Source organism: Anticarsia gemmatalis, chromosome Z (genome assembly GCF_050436995.1).
Source record: "Anticarsia gemmatalis isolate Benzon Research Colony breed Stoneville strain chromosome Z, ilAntGemm2 primary, whole genome shotgun sequence".
In the NCBI taxonomy this organism is placed as follows: Eukaryota; Metazoa; Arthropoda; class Insecta; order Lepidoptera; family Erebidae; genus Anticarsia; species Anticarsia gemmatalis.
The window spans coordinates 2,363,773-2,386,382 of NC_134776.1; the positions used below are offsets into that span (position 1 = coordinate 2,363,773).

Below are 22,610 nucleotides of genomic sequence, written 5' to 3' on the forward strand. Positions count from 1 at the left end.
TTCAGAAATAGATAGCCCATTTATCGAGGAAGGTTATAGGCTATATATCATCACGCTACGACCAATAGGAGCAGAGTACCAGTAAAAAATGTTACAAAAACGGGGAAAATGTTGACTCATTCTCTCTTATGTGACGCAAGCGAAGTTGCGCGGGTCAGCTAGTTAAATATAACATGCTAAACGCTAAACCAAATTAAATTTCCCATCAATACTTAATCCTAATTAATATCTAATATACACACGTTATCACCTGGCGTTAATCTACGTTCCACCCTCATATAATGAATATAAATGAAAACAACCCTACCCGTGCAATAAAGTTGGAAAAATCAATGAACAAACCAGTTGGAGGATGATTTATTGATATATATTTTATCACGATACTATCTAAAGTGTAGCTGTGTTATTGATGACGAAAACGCCGCCGATTTTTGTCTGCGATACGAGTAAAGGCGGGGTGTTACTGGTTGTATTGTCGTCTAGTTTTAAATGGTTTCTAATCTAACCCTTTATGTAGTAAAAGAAGCAAATGCGACGGGATTATGTCTTGTTTGTATGTTAAAATACCAATAATTGTCGCTGGCAGCTATATTATGCTCACGCTTTTAAGGCTTTATTTATGATGTAATACGATACGCAAGCTAGTTATCATTATATAAATATCATTAGTGAAATATAATTTTATTTTATAAAGTACAGGTTTTTCATACACTATGGTAGGTGTTATCAACGCAAAAAATCGAAGAAAATATTCTAAGGTGAAATCAAATTGTGTTACATTGAACATTTTTTTTGTGATTCGTAGAGCGAACACGAAGAATAACGAACGAACTCGTTCATAAAGTGCAGCTGCCTTTATTTATATGGTTTAATCAGCGCAGCAAAACTTAAAAAAATTAGATATACCATTGACTTATAGCACGTCTGAAATGTTTCTCTGGTAAGCTGCAAGAGGAGCCATACTTAAACAAACGAGCATTGATCCAGCCTTCATGTCTGCAAGTAGGAGCGGCTCCGTCTATCCCCTGTGCTAAATTTTATTAAAAATCCATAAATCGATCACCGCTTTACAATCTATAGACACTGAAACATTTAAAAGGTGACCTAGGTTTCTAAAGTATGACCTGACCACTTTCTTCCTAAGCACTAAACTTCGAAATACCGTCACGCGACAGTGTAAACACGCCCTAAATCGTTCCACAATCGTTATCGTGTTAACAACTCTTTAGCGATCGCTGGGGTGTTTTTAATACGTTTCTACAAATGACTGAGATTACAGCCACGTGGGTTTTTGCACTTATATGAATATTATGTAAATGTACAAACCATTGCAGCGTGCTCTTGGCTCGTGTTGCGAGTTTATCAACGTTAGACCGTAATGGATGTTGTTACAAGTCGTTTAACTCGTTAATTTTGTTGATTGTGAAATACAATCAAAATGTTATTTGTTTTGTTTGTACAGTCGCGTGTAAATATCTGAGTAGATTTTTATATTGCTATGAAATAGATTGTTGCAAGTGTTAACTTGTGCTTGTTTAAACACGATTATGCTTCCGCATTTTCAAACTTATTTAAAAGGGCCGTTTTCTAATGAAAAATAGACAAATAACTAACCTACGTTTGCTATAATTACAAACATTTACTTATTAACATAATCCTGTAACAGCTGAAGTTTAAAAAAGGCTAAGCTTTTTATTTGTTTCCATCAAATTGTTTTAAGAATCTTTGTCAATTAATAAAATTTACATAACATTCATATCGATATAATATAAAATAATCACTAACTTCTTTTCTACTCTGCCTTTGTAATCTGATTAACAACATTTTTTCCTATAACTGTACTTTCACTAGTTGAAATATAATGGGGCGGTTTTTATTTTCATTTTCCTTCGTTATGAAAATCAGAGGGAAAACACTGACTTTCAATTGGAATTCATATTTCGTTAAAATTAAACACTTCGTTAGTTTCTGCTTCCAACGCTTTTGTTAACTAGTGGACAGATCACGGATAAAATGGAGATTTTGAAACGATCATTAAACTACTGAGGTCGCAATTTGTCTGTCCGTTTTAATTAAAATATTCGCTTCAGAATTTACTGAGTATTTTGGTAACACAAAGATTTTAAATAATTTTATTCGAGACATTTGTTTATCAATCGCTGCTAAAAAGGTTTTGAAACCACATAATATGTGACGTAAACATACAAAACAAAGTAAGCAGCACTGAGAGCAGAGCGTCAGAAATATGAAATGAAAAACGTGAAATTACTACCGCATATTAAAGGTAACTTTTAAGTAATTTTACAACCATTGCAAATTTTTTGTTGACCAATAGCAATAGCTAAAAATTTACTTTCATACAAAGAATTACGATTAAAAATTGCCAGCTTTGACATATTTCTGGCGCTGACTAAAAAGTGTGAATAATTCTAAAACGTTTTTTACCAAAAACCCAACCCTTTCACACAAAAACACCTAAACTGTACAATCTAACCGAAAACGCGGCAATAATTGCAGCCTCTTGCCAACTTGAAATGGCAAAAGAAAAACGTATATTTCCATTTGGTTAGAAAACGGAAAGACTCAATCTCGGTAGCGGCGAGACCAAGACAATGGGGCTTCGTTTCAAATTTACTTTTATAAAATGCGATACGATTTTTTTAATGGCAAAAAAGTATATTTTTTGTCTTTTTTTTCGAGAGCAATTCCTTTTGTGGGGCAGTTCGTTGGGACCTCGGAGACACAAAGGGTTCAGTAACAATTGAAATATGTCTGTTATAGCTAGCCGGTGTGGATGTTTGTTTGTAGTTTAAAGAAGAATTGCAGCTTTAGATGGAAGTCAATATTTCATTGTATTGATTTTATGTGTATCTTTAGCGCGCTAAAAGGAAAAGATAAACACTAATCTCAATAACTAAAATCTGATTATAAATCTTTTGAACCATTCTGTCTCATATTTTGTCGCGTATAATTTTCTCCGTCGGTTGCACGACTTACGCGGATGCTTTTTAAAATGTCTTTGGCTATGTTTGCGTACATTTATCGACATTTAATTTGTTCATAAGTTTAAAACCGACTAACTTTCTTAACAAACCTAACAAAAATTGTGTTAAATGTTAACATAGGTAAATTATTGTTCGAAGCCGTGTTGCTAATCTGTTGCGTGTTAAAGATTTCAAGTCATAGGTGTATAATAATATGTAGTTTTCCTCGTTATAACAGAATCTATACCAAATTTTAAACATAAAAATCCCAGAAACTTTTCCTACCATTCTCAACCTTGTCCAATTTACCTGCAAACTCATTAAAAAATAAACTCACAAACGAAAAAGTAAGTAAATCACAGTAGCAAGAACAACCCCTCACAAATGAATGGATAACAAAAATTTATATTCTCTACTATTTATCTGTGCGCGATTATCCTCGGTTGTGGGCGGGTGCGTTGCCATGGCAACCATGGGGATGAAATCCGTACGCCCCTCTAGATTGTTATCTGAAGATGCCTCCCTACACAGCCTTCTACCTACATCAAAATAAAGGGTTCATGTTCAAATTGTTACCATGTATTGTAATATTAAGGCTCAATTTACACTGTAGTTGTGGCAATCGATAGCTAGGACCTCGCTATCGTGTACAATACACCTTAAAAATGAGATATCATTGTAAAGTGGCAGACATAAAAGTTTACGTGATACACTTATCGCTGTGTGTGGCTTTGTGACGAGAGTTTAAAGAAACGCGGTTGAAATGTACATAATGTATCATTTTCTATGCGAGATGCGTGTTTATCGTAGCTCAAGAGAATTTTTGAAGATATTTTCTTTATAAATACATTTTTCATACTATCACTTTGATCCTAAAATGTTATTTTACATAAAAGTCTAATTTATTGATATTATACAGTACGTAATGTGAGGACTCGACGACTAAAAAAAAGATTCTTAGCATTTTTTACTATCCACTGGAAAGATTTTATATTGACTACAACATCGAGTTCGCAAAAATATTAATACTGCAACACATCACTCACTAGTCACAGAAACAAAAAGTACTTCAAAATGTACTCACCAATAGTTTTACTCTTGTCCATAGTCCCAAGCATGGTATCCTCCGTCCGAGCTGGTCTGCCGAACCCAAGAGTGGATCCCGTGGCATCTTGACCCAGTTGCCCTCCATAGAAATCACCAAACGCGGTCGCAGTACCCAAAAGACCAGACCTATCTTGAAGGGCTGCTTTGGCCTTTTCCACACTTTGCTTTAGCTGTTCAAAGGTGGACTGGTGTAGACGGTATGGAGGCCATTCAGTAGTCGGCCAGGGTTCTTCTTTTAGCGCGCTTCTCTTGAGTTCGAGGGCTCCAGCGTAGGAGCAACTGCTTTCGTACATTGCAGCTTTGAGGCCGGCTCTTAGTGCTGATGCGCACTTTAATCCGCGAAGATCAACCCTGGGAACAATGATAATATTATGTTAGAAAGTTATATTTATGGTGTTAAGCTGTCTTCAGACAGAATAAGAGGTTACTTCAATATTTAAAAAATATCTTGACTGCGTAAATAATTTTATATTATAGTATATTGTGCAAAGTTTTAAAAGATGTGCGATGCCATGAGTATCCTGACTTGAAAATATTGCAAACCAACAAAGCAATAAATATTGCAAAGAAAAATACTTTCCACAAAAAATATCTCTTTGCTATTTCTATAGAACATTTTTGTTCGCATCCATACATTACAAATCTTTGGAGATCTTATTAGATATGTATAACACGATTTTTTAAGCTCAAAATCTTTTACCTAAAAAGCAACCAACTAATTCAAACATGTATATAAAATAGCTAAACAATTCCATATAAAATCATCATTCATCTCATAACATAGGAAGAGCGAGCAGTTCAAGTTAGTCATTATTTAATCTGTGTTTGTTTACTCTCGACAATTGGATAATTGATTAATCAATGAGACGTAATCATCATTGCGTAACCAAAACATAAACTTTTCCAATGGGTCACTACGCGTGTGGCTAGAAACTGCGAGAATGTGTACTATTCAGAATCAGTAGGTCTTGCTATTAATGATGTTAAAGAGATTATAGCTATTATAGCAGTTACAACCGGCTTAAATTAAAATAACTGCCCTCAATGCAATCAAGAATTTGCAATCACCCTGCATTGTTTTAACCAATATCAACGACTGTATATTTGTAAATATATGTAAACATGGTCATTTCAGTGCTGTTCTTTATTGAAAATATGTTGTTTGTTATATCCTTTCCAGTAACAATTATTTTTCATTTTATACACGGATAGTACTTATTCTCTTCAAAGCCCATAGCTCTTCTCATTGACTCTTCTTTCGGAACTAAGAACTTAACAACTACTCTTAATAAATCCTTCTTCTTTTCTTTTATTTAATTGACTTACTTTTGACACTGACTTATCGATATTTATCATGAGTAAATGTAAGTTTTGATTTTGACCGGAGTAGTACTGTTTCCATAGTTCGTACATCTTGAAGTAATTTCAGAACTCGAATCCTTTTTCATCAAATTTTAATATTTCCTGGAGTAAAAAGTGTCATAATATATGTTGTGTATCATTGTACCCAAAAAAAAAGTGTGATTAAGTAACAAACATCCACACAAACGCGTAATATTAACATCAGTACAAAAGTATAGATAACAAAACGAAACTTAACCCACTAAGTAGTTGTCTTTTAAAATAGAATCTGTAGGTGTAATAGAGCGTTTATATGACAACGACTTATATGATCAAAGGCAATCATTTCTGAGCTAGACTGACACTTGGCTGCGACAGGCTAACGCTAACACAGTAATGCAGATTGACATGAGGGGGCTAGCATGATTCACAGAACGATTCTAACTAACTGACTTGATTTTTTAACCTCTTCAGATTGCGGAAGAAAAGAATGGATAATTTTAGTACAAATAAAAATTATGATTTGATGAAAAAGTGGAATTAGCCTTCATTACACAAAAAAAAAATTGAGTTAGTTTATGATAAACGGTTTTAATTATTAACAAGGTTTTATTTACGAACATTTCCACCGTTGCAAGTATAGTTTGATCCACTTCCTGGTTAGCAATAGAGCTGTTTATTTTTATTGAAACTCCTTTCAATACACACGTCCAAACCTGGTTTACTGTATGTAGCTGAACAGTTTTAAATTAACAAACTTCATATAATTTCAAGCATTAAACAAAGTGTAATAAATCTTCAACTTAATGCTCGTCATTAAAAAATCATATCAAAACAGAAGTTACATATTAGTAATACTAACTAAAACCCAGTTAACAGTTGAGTCAGTTATACCTATCTGAAGAGTAAAATGACTGTACGATCTCACCTCATATCTGATATTCTCTTTCGTTTCGGTCGCTTTTTATCTTTCCCCTCGTTATCCGTCGTGGCTGTTAACAGTGGTATCACATACTAGTGATACCACTCCATCAAGCAAACACAGTCCTTAGACTATCATTACAACTAATTTGAAAAAAAACACTATCGATACTTCCGCGTCGCATTTATTTCAAGTTTCAATATCACTTCGAATTTTTTGATAATTTTTCGGAATGTTATGCAAAGGAAGTTGTTGAATTAGCACTTATTTATATTTGTAATAAATAGGGTAAGTAATATCACTTTTGACGTTTCCATGACGTTCCCGCTGTTACAGTTTGGATCGACCGCGCCGCACTGTGGCGGTGCGCCCGCGCACTGTTCGTGGACCAATTGGACGCATCCGGCTTCAAGGAAATTTGTCCTACAATCAATTTATATGTACACGATTTGACCACGGACGTGAAATTACTGCGTAAACGTGTTTGTGTGAAATATTAATAAATATTTTAGTTTTACAGATTTAGTTAAGGATGGTGCGGCCGCAATTCGGGCCACCGGGCACCCTTTGACCAGAGTCCTACACTACGGATGGCGGAATTAGAATTTTGTATTTAAAATAATTATTATAACTACTATTTTCTGATCTTTATTATTATAATAATGATAATAAGATAACCGACTTTAGTATTAGTATAATGATGAAGAAAATCAAATAAATATTTTAAAGACGACCAGGAAGATGTTTTGCCAAATAGTAGTTAGCCTAATCTCTTTAGTGTTGTTATTACTTTTATTTTTTTATTAGGGTGTTGCTTGTTGCTACTTCTTCTTATCTACAATAAACAAAATTGGCGCGACGGCGAAGAATGGAATGCGAAAATCTAAACAGACTTGCACTTCGCACTTGCCCTCAGTCTAAAATTGATGCTATTTTCTCACTTTCTACTGATCAATATTTAGCCAATCCTTTAGCTGAACATTGCATTCTCTATAGAACAAATTCATGAGTGTCTGAAATCTAGTATAGCGGCCAATATTTTACGGACTAAACTCATCATTCGAAAACTTTGAACTAAATACGACATGTCAAACACCATTAAAGGATTCACTTGTACCCCATAAATCTGAGGTGTCTGAAAAGATTTTATAACCATTTCCAATAAGAGGTAAGAGTACATTTAAAATGGCTTAGTCAAGGACAACTTGATCCAATTACTGTAATAAAATGGTCGCAATTTTTATCTGAGTAGATAATTTACTAGGTAAACAGAAAGGGTTTCTGATCTTTTATAATTTTGACAGAAAAAGTAGCTTTAAACAAAATTTTGTCAAGAAGTACTAGTTCCCATTGGTCCAATTTGGGTTAAAATGCAATGTTTTATCAGAGCAGATAATCCACCATGTAGAATGACAAAGTGACGCGCTATAAGTGGGCGGGACCGGCGCGCGCGCCACTTAGCCGCAGGAAGTCTATATATAAGGTTAATATATACGGTAAAAAGACTCGTCCGGCCACCGCCACTAACAGGTGATGGCCTTCGAGAGAGACAATTGATAACGTTCACACTATTTTTGGTACAAATTACCTTGCGAATCGGAGCTGTTATTGCTGTGTAAAAAAGAAATGCTCATTAAAATTTATTTGGGTCACATTCTTTTTTCATTTGCATTTCATACTATTAAAGTAATTAAAATTATGAATTTATAACTTGCTCGATTCTGCTCGCGACTTTACCTGCGTGAAAACATATTGTTGAACTCTTACCTACTGTTAGTCTTAACTAGTGTTAATACAGAATGTAATCTGTGTTCTAAAGGTCAGGAAAATCTGAAAAATTATTGGGTTATTTGAAAAACAAGCAACACCTCTTACATCAAATGTTCGTGATAATAACCCAAGATACGAAGCTATATCGAAAGTAAAAAACTTATCATTGATACTTATTTTTTTACATTTAGAATACAAGCTACTATAGTGAAGACCCAGTAGTCTACTTTACTTGATCGACTATACAATAAGTTAGAAATGAGATCAATAAATAACGTGAACGATAGAATTTATTTAAGAATTTAAACTTTGTCGTATATCAAAAACTAAATTTATAGCAAGATAGACAGCTTATACGGTCACCCATTTATAAACTAAACGACGTTCCTACTAATAGATGTTGTGTTGGCTATGATTAGTTTTATAGCGTTTAGTCCTTTTAAGTTTGACTAATATTAAAGTGATAAAAAACTGTATAACTACCAGAGGTTAGGTACTCGATTAAAATCAAAATCAAATCATTTATTCATTTAGGTCAAGTGCTAACACTTATGATAGTCAATGATACAGAGAGTGAATTTACCGCCAGTTCGGAAGGTAGAGCCAATGAGAAGAGCTGGCAAGAAAATCCTGGCCACTCTTTTTAATCGCGAAATGGTTTAAACAATATTTATGCTTGGTATAAAACATTGATGATGTAAGTAGCTGCTACCTACCAACACTACCGAACACCATTTGGTCATAACATATTTTCATTAGTAAGACAGTTAATATTTACTTAAATACTTTCGTGTAGCGAGTAAAACTACTTATGCTTATCCAATCCTCTATTTTCAGCGTCGAAAACAGTGTTTTTCGGCGCAGAAAAGTGAATAAAAAGTGTTTTATTCTAACCTAAAGACCTAACCCTTTAAGCTGTAAATTATACTACCCTGTAGAGTTTTATAAAATAGAAAACAGATATTTCTCATCGCAAAATCTTTAACAAATAGTTTTCGGTGCCAAAACCTTGCGATATCGGCTTTCCCCCTGGTCATCGTATCACGGGCCTAATCGACCGAATGATCCGACGATACATTGTGTATATACTACGTATATATGTATGTATATACGTATGTACACTAGACTGGTATCTTCCCTCGGAGTATTGATTCGCGATATTGTGTTAGGTATGTTTACGCTACTGCAAATAGAGGTGGGACTACCTTGTTATGTCTGCGTGTCGTTTAGGGAAATACTGGTTTTAAAGCTCAAAATTTAGTCAAGTTACAAAGCAATTCTCTAGGTTCTGCAATTTGAAAAATAATAACTATTGTTGATACCTAAGACTTAATTAAAGGTGTAAAGAATGCCGTCACTGAAATTCAAGAGAATATGTAGCAATTCCTATTACAATTATTCTGATAATGTGTGCAGAGGCATCAGATAATATCTTCTTTATAGGAGTCTGGTGCGGGCAAGTAGAATTTTAGTAATGTCACAATTCAAAATCTTCAGCTACTTATAGAAGCCAATTTTTGCATAATACTCTCGTAATCTTCCATCAAAACATTTCAAATTCGTATAAAAAGCGATAGATCTAAAACGAGTTCCATCCTATTTGGGCCACTCCCCCGGAATCCCGCGGTCATCTGCAATCCACTGGCTTTCCCGGACGGTAGCCGGTCGGTAGCCGAACGGTAGCCGAACGGTAGCCGGTCGGTATATAATGATCCGGCGCAATGCAATTTCAATTTACCGCTAGAAGTTTGTTGGAGAAAAGTATGGTATGATTTTAGCGTTTTGGAACGATTTTTTTACAATATATTTTTATTACTGAGCTATGTGTTTAAACTGCAAGTTACCATATAAGTAAAATTCAAATACGGGTAATAATAATTTAGCTTACTATCTTTTGTTGGAAACTAGTTACGAATTTTGTGTTAAATTATGTATTAGTTTCTTCTTACCACCTAAAGTTGGTCATGTGTACATTTTCCCTTTAAATCGAATATATAAATTTAACCCATTAATGTCCCACTGCTGGGCAAAAGTTTGCTCCCGTAATGTGGGAGGGGTTAGGCCTGAAGTCCACCACGCTGGCCAAGTGCGGGTTGGGGACTTTGCACGCCCTTTCGATATAAATAAATCGAATATACTTGCCTAAAAGTTTCATTTCGAAGTTCAGTTCACAATGTCGAGCAAAAATTCCCTACAAACCATTCGATACTCGAAATAAAAATGCTTGAGTATACAGCCTTAAGGCATGAGGGTTTTACAATGACACAGAGTCGTATGAAGTATCGTTACTTATAACCGAGGGGCGCCGGCGGCATCAATCGCAGACACTTTTGTATAAACCATTAAAATATGCAGTATTGTTTTAGCAATTATTTTAGTGTTTGCTAAGATGAGGTTGCTTAGAAATAATTCATACGTGGATTTTTCTTAGTTATGGTGAGACTACAGTAGTTAAAATGATACCATCAATCAGTAAGTAAGCACTTGAGCTGGCCAGTGAAACCTTGGTGATTTTTTTATGCAAAAATTTGTATATAATATATGGTCGGAGAGCTGTATAAAAAAATGGGTGGCGTTCTCGGAAGAGTGAGGCTGTAATCCTTAAGAAAGTGGTTCATTTCAAAATCTGCTTAGAAGAAAAATACTAGCAAGCGCTAACTTGTATTATTGGTCGCCCAGTGATCGTAGTTTAGAAAAAGGGTTAATAAATTCACGTTGGTATATGTAATAACAAATAACATTTTCTGACGCATTCAATGCGAGACGATGAAGACAAGAAATGTAATGAGTTCGTGTATTACAATATTTTCTTGTACCTTAAGACATATTTCCACAGTACGTATATCTCGACAATCAAACATAAAAAGTTTCCACGTCCCTAATCGTAGCGTACAAGTAATAATTAATTCTCATCTGATTTACGAGGATATTATGCGAGTATATGTACCGTCGGGCCGTGAGTGTCTACACCGCTTTAGATTTATGCAGCTATGGTAATTCATGTTTATTAGGGTGAGGATACATTTGCAAAAGGTCGCGAATGCGTGTGTAGCTAGTTTTTTAGATCAGGTCTGTTTGATTTTAAAACAATTTGTGTCTTGTTTTCCTCCAATTTAAAGGTTAAGTGTTCTTGCAATTTTCAAGGCAATGTTTAGGCTCGTTGATTTATAATAATGCATTGAGTTAATATGAGTTTTGCGCTTAGCAACACAATTCATTTTCATACATAAGATCAGCGGGCTGCCCGCCTTCGTCCAGGTATAGTTCTATTCCATCTCGTTGATTTGATACCATAAATACCTTTTCACATTCATTAGAAGCGAACCACTATAACAAACTTATTACTTATTTATTTTTCCAATTTAATTTAGTCTTTCAAAAGTTATGCATGTACATACATTTCGGTGACTCTCTTTTAATTACATAAATAGAATAATCACTGGATATCAAAGCATTCGTTGATACGCTATTACCATTTAGAAAACAACAATCGCTAAAACTAGTTAAAAGTAAAATATTCTATGCAAACAGCATTACCGCGTACAAACGTTTGTTAGTACATGAATATATTTGCGTTTAAACTAAACTGTAGTGGCGTTATCTATCGTATTTTTAAATTCTTCTTCCACTTATAAAATGGTGGGGTCGAGTTATTTCTTCCTTTCAAATGTCCGACTTGATGCATTGTAACATGGTTTAAGTATGTTTTAGTAAAAAGTCTGTGTAAATTATTGTTTATTGTACTTGTTAAAGAGTTTGCTGTTTTCAAATGTGTTGTGAAATTATGGCGATTGCTTTTGTGGTAATGGTTATGTTTTTCTATTTTTAACCGGTAGAATTGATTCATACGTTATAATGTGAATATATTCATATTAACATTTGTCAACTGGTAGACGGCGGCGAGAAGACCCCGTAACGGATGGAAAGACTAGCTTTACTCCTACAACCCAGAATGGATTCAGACCTCCAGAGATAGGCTACAGTAGAAGACTATGGAGGTGGTCTTAGGGATGATACATTAAAGAAATTACTCATAAAATACGATTTTGATCATATATTTGACATAATAAAATTAATATAGTAGCTGACAAAAAAATAATACTTAATCGGTTATAGCAAATACTCAATGTGACGGATTATAAATCTTTTACCGGAACATTTTACCGTAAACCATTCACAAATGTAATTAAGTATGATAAAGTTGTTTCACAAAACTTACATTACAAGTATTCAAATACATCAAGTTAGATTACAAGATATTTCAGAAATTAAATTTTCAGTTCTACAAAAACGGCAAGAATCGCGTGCTATAACTTGCCAATTCCCTACATTCATACGTTCCCATGTTGTGTGCCAAACAAGCAACAAAAACAACGCTAACTGCGTGTTAATAAGTAATAACAAGTGAAACCGCGTGTAAAAGCATGTTCAGAAATATTTACATCCGTTCCTTGTCAAATAAATAAATAGGTTTTAAAGTGAGATGTTTATAAATGTGAATTTTTCTTTTTATTGTTAGATAATTATGTTTCAACAGTCGTTTTGTTCCTAGTCTTAATGCTTCATGATGAAAATTGCTGCTTTAATGGCGATAGGAATTTATTTTTTTATACAAAGCATTTATGCAGGACATTTTCCATTACGAGATTAGGATGAAAATATTTAATAAGATTTTGGTTTCTTAAAAGTATTTGATTAGTTCAGAATTATGTTCAAAACAGGTGCAAGAATTTTAGAAATCCTTATGAAAATTTAAGTACTATTAAAATTAGAATAAATATTCTCCCACTGTAGGCCTTTGCACACACAGCACATAATGGGAAGATAATTACTAGTTTAAAATTAAAAATACTTGCAAAATAACCACCCATTAAGGAAATATTGTTTCCAAGTACGGTTATAAAACTACAACACTTTTATTTTCAAAATATTTTTTTACAAACGCACTTTACAACAAAAATACATAAGAACGTCTACATAATATGTTATATACCTCGATACCAAAAATAACAGTACGCGTAATAATCTCTGTACCATCACGAAGCCACATTAAACTTTGGAGCGAAGAACTCCAAAGACTTGGGACTCCATCTATCTTTGAAACAATCTGGCGAGAAGCAACTTGTCCCTCCCGGAGTGCCGTCTCCGTAAGATATTACATATTCTGAAAGTACTTGCTCTGTATGAACTGTAACAACTTTTCAGGTTACGGGTACTTTAGCAGCAACTATAGTTACTACGTAAACTGGGCTGGAGCTTTCAGGCTGTGGATGAAACTGTAGAGTTTCTTGCTGAACTGTGTTAGAATTCTGAAGTTAGAAGCTGCTGTGGATCAAAGACTTTCTGAGATGACATTTTATCAGCATTGAAATATGTGAGTGCGTGTGTTATTCAGTATCGACGGATAAATAAATTAGACTGATACCAGACTATTCAGTGTAGTGGTCATCATTAATCCAACTTATTATTTAGCTTAGTGAGCATATTAACTATTTAATCGATCGATATAAAATTATACCGATCTATTTTCAGTGTTAAGAAGTCACCAAATAAATCAGGCTTAGCACAGAATCAAATTTAAACTTTCGGCATATCAGCACTTGAAAAGCAGTCTTACGCCCGTTGACTTATGAAACGGTTGCATCTAGAATTAAATTCTCATGCACATATTATTGTACTTTGGTAGGAAATTAGAATGGAAAATGGATGAAACAATGCAGAATGAAGAAACCTAAAACTATCTTTACCACCTTGCCAAAATTTACAGTCTGAATCCGGTCGTTCACACACTATGTCCATTGTCTAATTTAAACAAAATATTCTTTATGAACAGCACTGAAGAGTATTTCTCAAAGAGAGTTGTAAATTTCCAGATTATCGAGTAATCAAGCGACGGGATAAACCAGTCACATTTCTGAGGCTCTCACAAACTAACTGATCCTTAAAAAACTGCACCTCATAACCGAAGGAGTGACATCATGGAGTGCAATACAATTTTAAATTAGGCCTGTATTGTGCCAGCCCAAGGTACTTTGTCGAAGGATTGAGTTTAGAACCATGTGATTGTGACATAACCGGAGGTAATATCAGTCATCAGCAGTCACACTTCAAATTAATCCTTTGGTTAAACCTGGTTAACCACTGGAGATAAGCGAGGTAGGAGCTAAAGTAGAGGAAAGAAATTCTACCAAATTGCGGTAGTTCAATATCAGATCAATCGTGTCGCTTAACAAGGCTTCGTGAATTTGAAGCTATTTTCGAAAAGTTATTAATTACATGATATATGCAAGAACAGAAAAATCTTTGCTTCAAAGTTTAGTAAAGCTGTGGGATTGGAAAAGTACGGTGAATATTTTCTTGAAAATTATCATGATCATATTTTGTAGAAGGCATCCTCATATCACACCACATCTCTTGTCTACTCTAATGCCGCCTTTCCCAATTATTTTCTACGTTGCAAGAAAATAAGTTACTTTGAACGGTATTTTATTCTTACACATAAGAATAAAATACCATAATATTATGTGAAAGATGCATGATAATGAAATGAAAACCTGCTCACTTATCTTGATATCACTGAGTAATCATCTTTCAGCACCAATTACTGCAGTTGCAATATCTGCACTTCAAACTAAATGACATAAAATGCCTAAAGATGATTAATTGCTATCCTAGTGTTTCGAAAGTCAACAGTTGAACAAAAATGAACAGATGAACAAAGATTGAATGTCTTCTGCGTAGTGGACAGCCGGCCTAACAACAGATAGGCGCGGATGTGCATCTCACAAGTCATCTCGAGATGCACATATCCTGTCATATGTAATACGAGGCACGTTCCAAACTCGGTCAAGTGTGAACCGGTGGAAAATAAGAGTGCATTTCCGAAACGTTTGAGTTTATTAGATAATCGCTGTGGCGGTACTGTTCGTGCGGCGACGGAGGATCTTATGCCGTTTATTTAGTATTTTTGGTGATTGCATGATTTTAGTGCGAAACGGGTTAAGAATTTAGAGATTGGATTAGAACTTGGGTGCATAAAATGGTCATATTTCACTGATTGCGTTAAGATTTGTGTTTAGAGTGTGTTGTGCAATTTCAAATTTTATTTTGTTACTTAATTGTATTTGAGTCAATAAATTCTTTTTCTCAGTTGTTTTATTAATATCAGATCATCACGTGTCATGCGACGCGACGGCGAATAAATAATTATACAGTAACAACAGAAGAGTTGAAGGTTCTATTCAATCAATGTGTTCTTCGTCAAAGATCAATGTCGTTTTAGTTTGTATACATCCAGTTCGAGTCAAATAATTTCTCAAGTGTTTAGTTGAAATTTGAATGTTCGTCACTAATAAAAAATAAATGCTATTTGCTTTTAATTCACACATGGATATTCTTTGTTAATAATTACGACTTAACCGAAATGGTTTGGATACGCGCGTTTTAGTCAAATAAAAAAATCTTATGTCTCATATTAAGGTCAATTTATTTAATACTGTAGATGCTGGATCCTAATTTGAAAAAATCTTATAGGTTGGTTTCTTAATACACCGTAGTCTAGTATAACTAAAATAGTAATTAAAATATAGAACACAAGAAACGCAATCTAGTTTTAGTATCAGTTCGAACCACAATGAAGACCACGTATTAATAATATTATCTCATAGACGTCGTTCATTTGATTCAACTGCTTATCTCGACACGCTAAGGTAAGACAACTAAGATAGCAGCATTGATCTAAAGACAAAGACATCGCCATCCACGACACTTGACAGCCAGTCGACAATCAAGCCGCCAGGCAGAAAACGCACCAGCTTACCTTTATTCAGCGTCCTCCATGTCTGGGACAAGCGTGTGTCCTCGCTGCGGACCGGCACCGGACGCGGTCCATCGCACCACCGGGCCGACTCACCGGCGTCACCGGACACGGACACCTCACGCGACACTCGGAAGACGCGCGTCTGACCTATTTGTCGGGTTAAAAAAATAAACAAATCAATCGAGCGGAGAGGCGAGCGTCCACCGACAGGAAACCGGGATAAAAGCGAGGTGGCTCGTCCGGTCGACGGAGACGCAAGGGTGGCGGGGTGGCGACAGGGAAACTCTGGCCACGCCCAGGGGAGGGGCTTGCCGTCTACCCCACCTACCCCTCGGCTGCACTGAACGCCAACCTTACTCGCATTATCCTCAGATATCCTTTGTATTCTGTGAAGGTGAAACGAAAAACTTTATATTTATGTACAACAATCAGTATTAAGCTCTTGGATCTCGAAGCTTGGAAATAGCTGCTTAAATACTTCAACGTTAAAGAGTATTTTAATTTATCGTTCTGATGTCTCGTGGGTCGTGGGGCTCGATGTCGATGGAATAACTTGTTTCAACTTTAATAAATAATAGGCTTAACTGTCTTGTTTGTCTGCGATTGTGAATTTGATTCGTAAGTCTGGGATAGGTCATTGAGAGCATCGATTTGAGCAGTGATATTATCTGGCTTGAGACGTTGCTATGATCTCCTACGAAATAACTAGTAACATCTAAATCTATACTTTGTAGGTTTATTAAATATTCATACAATAAGAGCACATATATTTTTATAAAATCTAGTATTGTCGTAGACTTTTTCAAAATAATAAAAAACGATGTAGGTAGGTAGTAAAAAAAATAGTTAAGTTTTTTTTAGTATAAAAGGAATTTCGCATTGATTTTTGCCGTTTCGAGGTGGTTTAGTTTGGAGAGTTAGATGAAATATTGTATTTCTAATAATGTTTACTTTTAGGGAGATAAATTAATAATGTACCTAAATAAAAAGTAATTATTCATCGTTTCAATGAGGATGTCTGTTATCTATTTTTTATATTAATATGTTATTACTTTTCAAGGCCATATTTTACAATATTGAACACGTATTTTTGCGCATCTAACTTACCTTTAGATTAACTAAGCATGCCCACTTTTTGACACTCATATTGTTCGTATTTTGCCAATTCTTGTCAAGTAAGGCGTGTAGTTTCCCCTCAGAAAGAGAAGTAAGAGCATAATCCATTATGCCAATGATGTCTGGATTGGCAGAGGTAGAATATCTGCAAGAAAATAATACATCAGATTAGATATGAGTGTATTTTTGGGATGTATTCCTTTTACGTTAAACAATTGACTTACTATTACTTGACCCAGATTGCAAAGCTAGTTTAGCTAGTATTATGCTGAAGTCACAGGTGTTAAGTGTAGTATCTGTTTAAATTTTCATTTGATAAATGTATGAACTTGTTGTAAAATCTTTTCTCTACACAAAAAAGCTCGATATTTGGGTACCTCACGAGCTCACTGAAAGAAATCTAATGAACCGTGTACTCATTTGTGATTCTTGAAGCCAAAGACATTTTAATACAAGTTCATACATACTATAATGCGAGAAGACTTTTTCCCCGACCTAATATTATTATGACAGGATAGTAAAAAAAATAACCATGATGAGAAATGTTAGCCAACACAAATAAAGAAAATATCGTAATTTAAAAAAAAATGCTGTATTTTTTGACACATACAACCTAAACGGATCCTAGGATCTTATCACATAATTTTTAACATCAACTAAACGTTTTAAAGATTACCTCTAACATTTCAACGTACCTATTCAGCTAGTTCAAAACATGACCTACATGGCATCCCAGAATTCTCTCAAACGCCAGCCACCGGACACAGAAGATAACAGCGGAATGAGGTGATCTCCGCCCTTCTGTGATGCTGCGCCGGAGGCAGCTCGGGCAATGATATTGGGAATTAGGAGCCAAGGTAGGATTCTGTAACTAGATATTTCGAAGCATATCTATTCATTAGATACTTGGTAGCAAGCTATGATTAATTTAGATTAGTAGATATATATTCTACAGTTGAGATTTTGCAATGACCAAGTCGATCTATTTGATTTAAACGTTATAACTTAAGGCAGAAAGTCCTTTAAGTAGAGACTAAATACATAGATTAATTGACTTGGTATTACATAGATCTCACAACTTTTTACGGCAGAGAGATTGAGCTGTGTTGGGCAGACTTGGGGTTTTTACAGAATGTTTTTGATGGCATATGAGTTACTTAAAGACTATTGTTTTTGTAGACTAAGCTTGGGGTGTAAGTGCAAGATTCTGTGTACATTAACTACTTTTTTGTTCTTGTTTTAATTATTTTTGCATTGGTATTATACAGGGTGTCCCAAAACTCAACGATAATCCGAGACAGGATGAAAGGCCAAGTCATACTGGCTATAGGAAAAATAAAAAATAAATTCCATATCACTTTGTTCAGCAATAATAGACACTTTTCAAAAAAGTTGAAAATCCACACCCTTGGTCGCATTTTCAAGTCTTGTGATCACCAATGTCACAATTTCGCTGTGTTTTTTTGAATTTCGTGATCTTAATTAAATATGCTATTAATCGTATAACAAATTAATGCACAAAACATTGTTAATTTAATAAAAAAAGTTAAGTTTTAGTGAGTCATCTTTCTCAAAAATATCGTTAGTGAACTTTGACGCTTCATACTGAAAAAAAAATGTACTACACTACCCTTGGCAAGTTATTTCAAAAGTTGGCGCATTTAATCAAGATTTCAAAATAGTATAACACTTGCCACTTTTCTTGCCATTAAAAATGTTATTTTTATTTGAACGAAGAGTATCCTCGCAAATGTATCGGACGCAGTGGTACAATTTTATGGCATCCTCGTTCCCCCGATCTAAATCTAGTAGATATTTTTTACTGGGAATGCATAAAAGAAAAAGTCTATTCAAAATCAATACAAAATCTATCAGAACTTCGCCAGAAAATTGACACAGCGTCAGAAGAAATAAATGCAAGGAATTTTGCTTGACTGGTGAAAAAATCTTTTGTACGCCGTTGCAAAGCCTGTATTCGTGCCAAAGGAAAGCAATTATTTTTAGTAAAGATGTAATTGAGTCAGTCCATAACAAATATTTAATGTAATAAACATAATAGGTTATAATAATTAAAAAAAAAAACAATGAACGAACCATCGATCTTATTGAATTATTCTCCTTAAACTAAAGTAATTCCGAATTGTTTTCCTCTAGCATGAATTCAGGCTCTGCAACGCCTTACAAAAAACATTTGCACCGGTCAATCAAAATTCCTTGCATTTATTTCCTCTGACGCTGTGTCAATTTTCCGGCTAAGTTATGATAGATTTTGTATTGATTTCGAATAAACTTTTTCTTTTATGCATTCCCAGTAAAAAATATCTACTGGATTTAGATCGGGAGAACGAGGAGGCCATAAAATTGTACCACTGCGTCCGATCCCTTTGCGAGGATACTCTTCGTTCAAATAAAAATAACATTTTTAATGGCAAGAAAAGTGGCAAGTGTTATACTATTTTGAAATCTTGATTAAATGCGCCAACTTTTGAAATTACTTGCCAAGGGTAGTGTAGTACATTTTTTTTTCTGTATGAAGCGTCAAAGTTGACTAACGATATTTTTGAGAAAGATGACTCACTAAAACTTAACTTTTTTTATTAAATTAACAATTTTTTGTGCATTAATTTGTTATACGATTAATAGCATATTTAATTAAGATCACGAAATTCAAAAAAACACAGCGAAATTGTGACATTGGTGATCACAAGACTTGAAAATCCGACCAAGGGTGTGGATTTTCAACTTTTTTGAAAAGTGTCTATTATTGCTGAACAAAGTGATATGGATTTTTTTTTTTATTTTTCCTATAGCCGGTATGACTTGGCCTTTCATCCTGTCTCGGATTATCGTTGAGTTTTGGGACACCCTGTATAAATAAATTATAAGGCAATTATCACACAGTGGTCATACATTAACTTTAATAAAACAATGTGTTCTAACAGAAGATAACAGCGGAATGGGGTGAGCTCCACCCTTCTGTGATGCTGTGCCGGAGGTAGCTCGGGGCAATGATATTTGGAATTAGGAGCCAAGTAATGGTTCGTTAGTATCTGGAACTAGATATTTGAAAGCATATCTATGCATTAGATATTGCAGATATTTTTTCTAAAGTTGGTATTAACAACTAACAAGCGTTTGACATAATTAAAATTACTTGAAGAAAATGTATTATGTTTGTACTCTGGCTGATCATACAAAAGTCGAGTACAAAAAGCCACACTGTTTCTTAAAAGCAAAGTTCTTTGTACATTACTTATTTTTTATTGTAATAGAGATTGACAACTACTTCTTAATTGTGCAGTTATAATTGTTGCAAATGCCTTGTGGTTAAAAAGTATGTTCATGGCTGACTATTGTAGAATCTGCGTCTTGATACTTGTAGAAAGTTTTGAGTAAGGTTTTTCTGAATTCGGCTCATTACTGAATAAAATTAAATTCAAGACTGATAGAACAAAATTAGGTGATAAATAAGCGAATAGTTAATAATTTATTGAGCGAAAACAAGAATATGTAATGTTTAAATATCACTCTATCAATTCAACATGAGTCATGACATTGTGTTGCAGGATACTTTCTTCACTCAGAATTTTGTATACGTTTTCAGTATTCTGCTATAAAAATCATACTAAACGGATTTGTCTTGCTACTAATAATGTTTTTTTAATTATATTATGACTTTAGTTCATTTTAATGCTGGGAGCTACAGGGTGTGTTTATGTTATGGACTGATTCTTTAAAACTAGATTGTTTTTTTTTACTAATATGTGAACATTTGCACAACTTCGAATATTATTTTTGGCCCCTTGGATTGAATACATCGAGTGCGAGAGATATTATAATACTATTCGTTAGTCCAATAAAAATAATGAAAAAGAAGAACAACCTCCGAAAAAGACGTCTCAAAATTTAGAGCAGTAATAAGTAACCGGTTGATTTGTCATTACGATTGACTATCGACAGCCCAGTAGCTATCAAGAACCTGATGAGAGCCACTGCAAAAACTATTTTTCAAGGACTTTGAAATGACAACCGCTCGCAGTTCGAAATGTAGGAAATAACGCTACAGTAACCAACTTAGTAGGTAATTAACGTTGCTCAATGAAAGCTCGGTAATCGCCGGGGACGCCCTGTCTGCCTCGAGTGCCCCACCCTCGATTACGCCTCTGATACATGTTCAATGCTCATAGGGGTAGCCTTTTGAAAAGGTGTAATGATAACGTGGTTTTACTTAAAGGGCGTTTTGTTTGTGAACGCTTGGTAACCATGATTAGATAGATAGAAAATCTTTTTTATGGTGTGGTATTTTTCTCTTAGTTGTAGCTTGGGTCGATTTAAGGTTATTCGAATGTTAAGACTATTCTTCAAACTATGTACATACATAGTACACACACGTTAGGTAGGTATATGCTAAAAATCAAAAAAGAAAAATCTGTAATGTCTTTGAGCGATAAGCACTTCCATCATTACCTTTTAACGTCAACCTGGTGTTATAATTGCTAGGAAGCTTCGGACTTAGAGAAAGAAGGGATTACCCGCACTTCCTTTCAGTTTTTATTGTATGTGTAGAAAGATATAATTGTATGTATATATGTATTATTGAACATCTCTCACACGGTCATGTGATTCCAAAGTAAGCAGAGCTTATACTGTGGTAACCAAATAATAATTACCAGTGTATAAACCAAAAAATGTCTGTTCCGTTTGTTCAACCGTCTAACACCTCGTACCAAATCATTTCGCCCGCCCGATCTAGTATAGAAAAAAAGCAATGTGAAGACTTTAAAGTATCATATCTTCAAGAGAGTGAATACAAATTTAAAATGCATCGCACTAACGTATCGACAGTACCTAGTCTCGACTAAATGCCTTTTTGAAAACTGCCTAACATCCTACACATTGTCATCTGTCAAATTCGGTCATTTAGCGTGTTAAAAAAACGCATACGTATTGAAAACGCAATCTACACGAACTGATACAACTATTTATTCTGAGTGACACATGCAGTCGATAACACATTGTCATGTATGTACGTTGAATATGTTGACGCAAGGGAACACCGGTGACGTCATATGTTCATAATGCGAGTACAGTCACAAGGAAAAATATGTATGTACGATGCGTCGAAGTATTCCTCATATAGCCCAGCTTTTTTCAGCACAGGTGCAGAAACAATTTGTGCTGAAAGATTTCAGATAAATATGTTTAAGAAAATGTATTTCAAAATTAATCTTTTGTTTTATCCTGGTTAGAAAACTTCATCAAAATGCGTTCAGTTGTTATGATGTTGATTTCCCGGAGTTAGAAAGTTGACATCATAGATCTCCATGCGCCCTGCGCCTGATTCTCACTAGTCGTGTATTTTAGCCTTCCCACTAAGCTATGAGAGTAAAATCAAAATCAAATCATTTCATTCATTTCATTTAGGTCAAATGCTAACACTTATGATAGTCATTGATACCGAGAGTGAATTTATCGCCGAACACACTTTGATCATAGCATAAATTAAATCAATATATTAAGGTGCTAGTAAGCAAGATAACAAAGTGTATTG

General features: G+C 34.6%; 1 protein-coding gene across 3 annotated transcripts in view; it reads right to left on the reverse strand.

Moving 5' to 3' along the window:
* The window catches only part of Ets65A (DNA-binding protein D-ETS-3), a 100,110-nt gene extending 83,971 nt beyond the window's left edge, over window positions 1-16,139 (reverse strand). The window contains exons 1-2 of one of the 3 annotated variants that reach the window (XM_076134980.1): window positions 15,944-16,139; window positions 4,069-4,442 (exon numbers count right to left, since the gene is read on the reverse strand). In XM_076134980.1, the coding sequence (XP_075991095.1) occupies window positions 4,069-4,384 (316 nt within the window). In that variant the 5' untranslated portion in view covers window positions 4,385-4,442; window positions 15,944-16,139. Of the gene's footprint in view, window positions 1-4,068; window positions 4,443-6,360; window positions 6,720-13,874; window positions 13,913-15,943 lie in introns of those variants that run through there. The other 2 variants (XM_076134981.1, XM_076134979.1) reach the window with 2 other exon arrangements.
* Window positions 16,140-22,610: the final 6,471 nt, after the last annotated feature.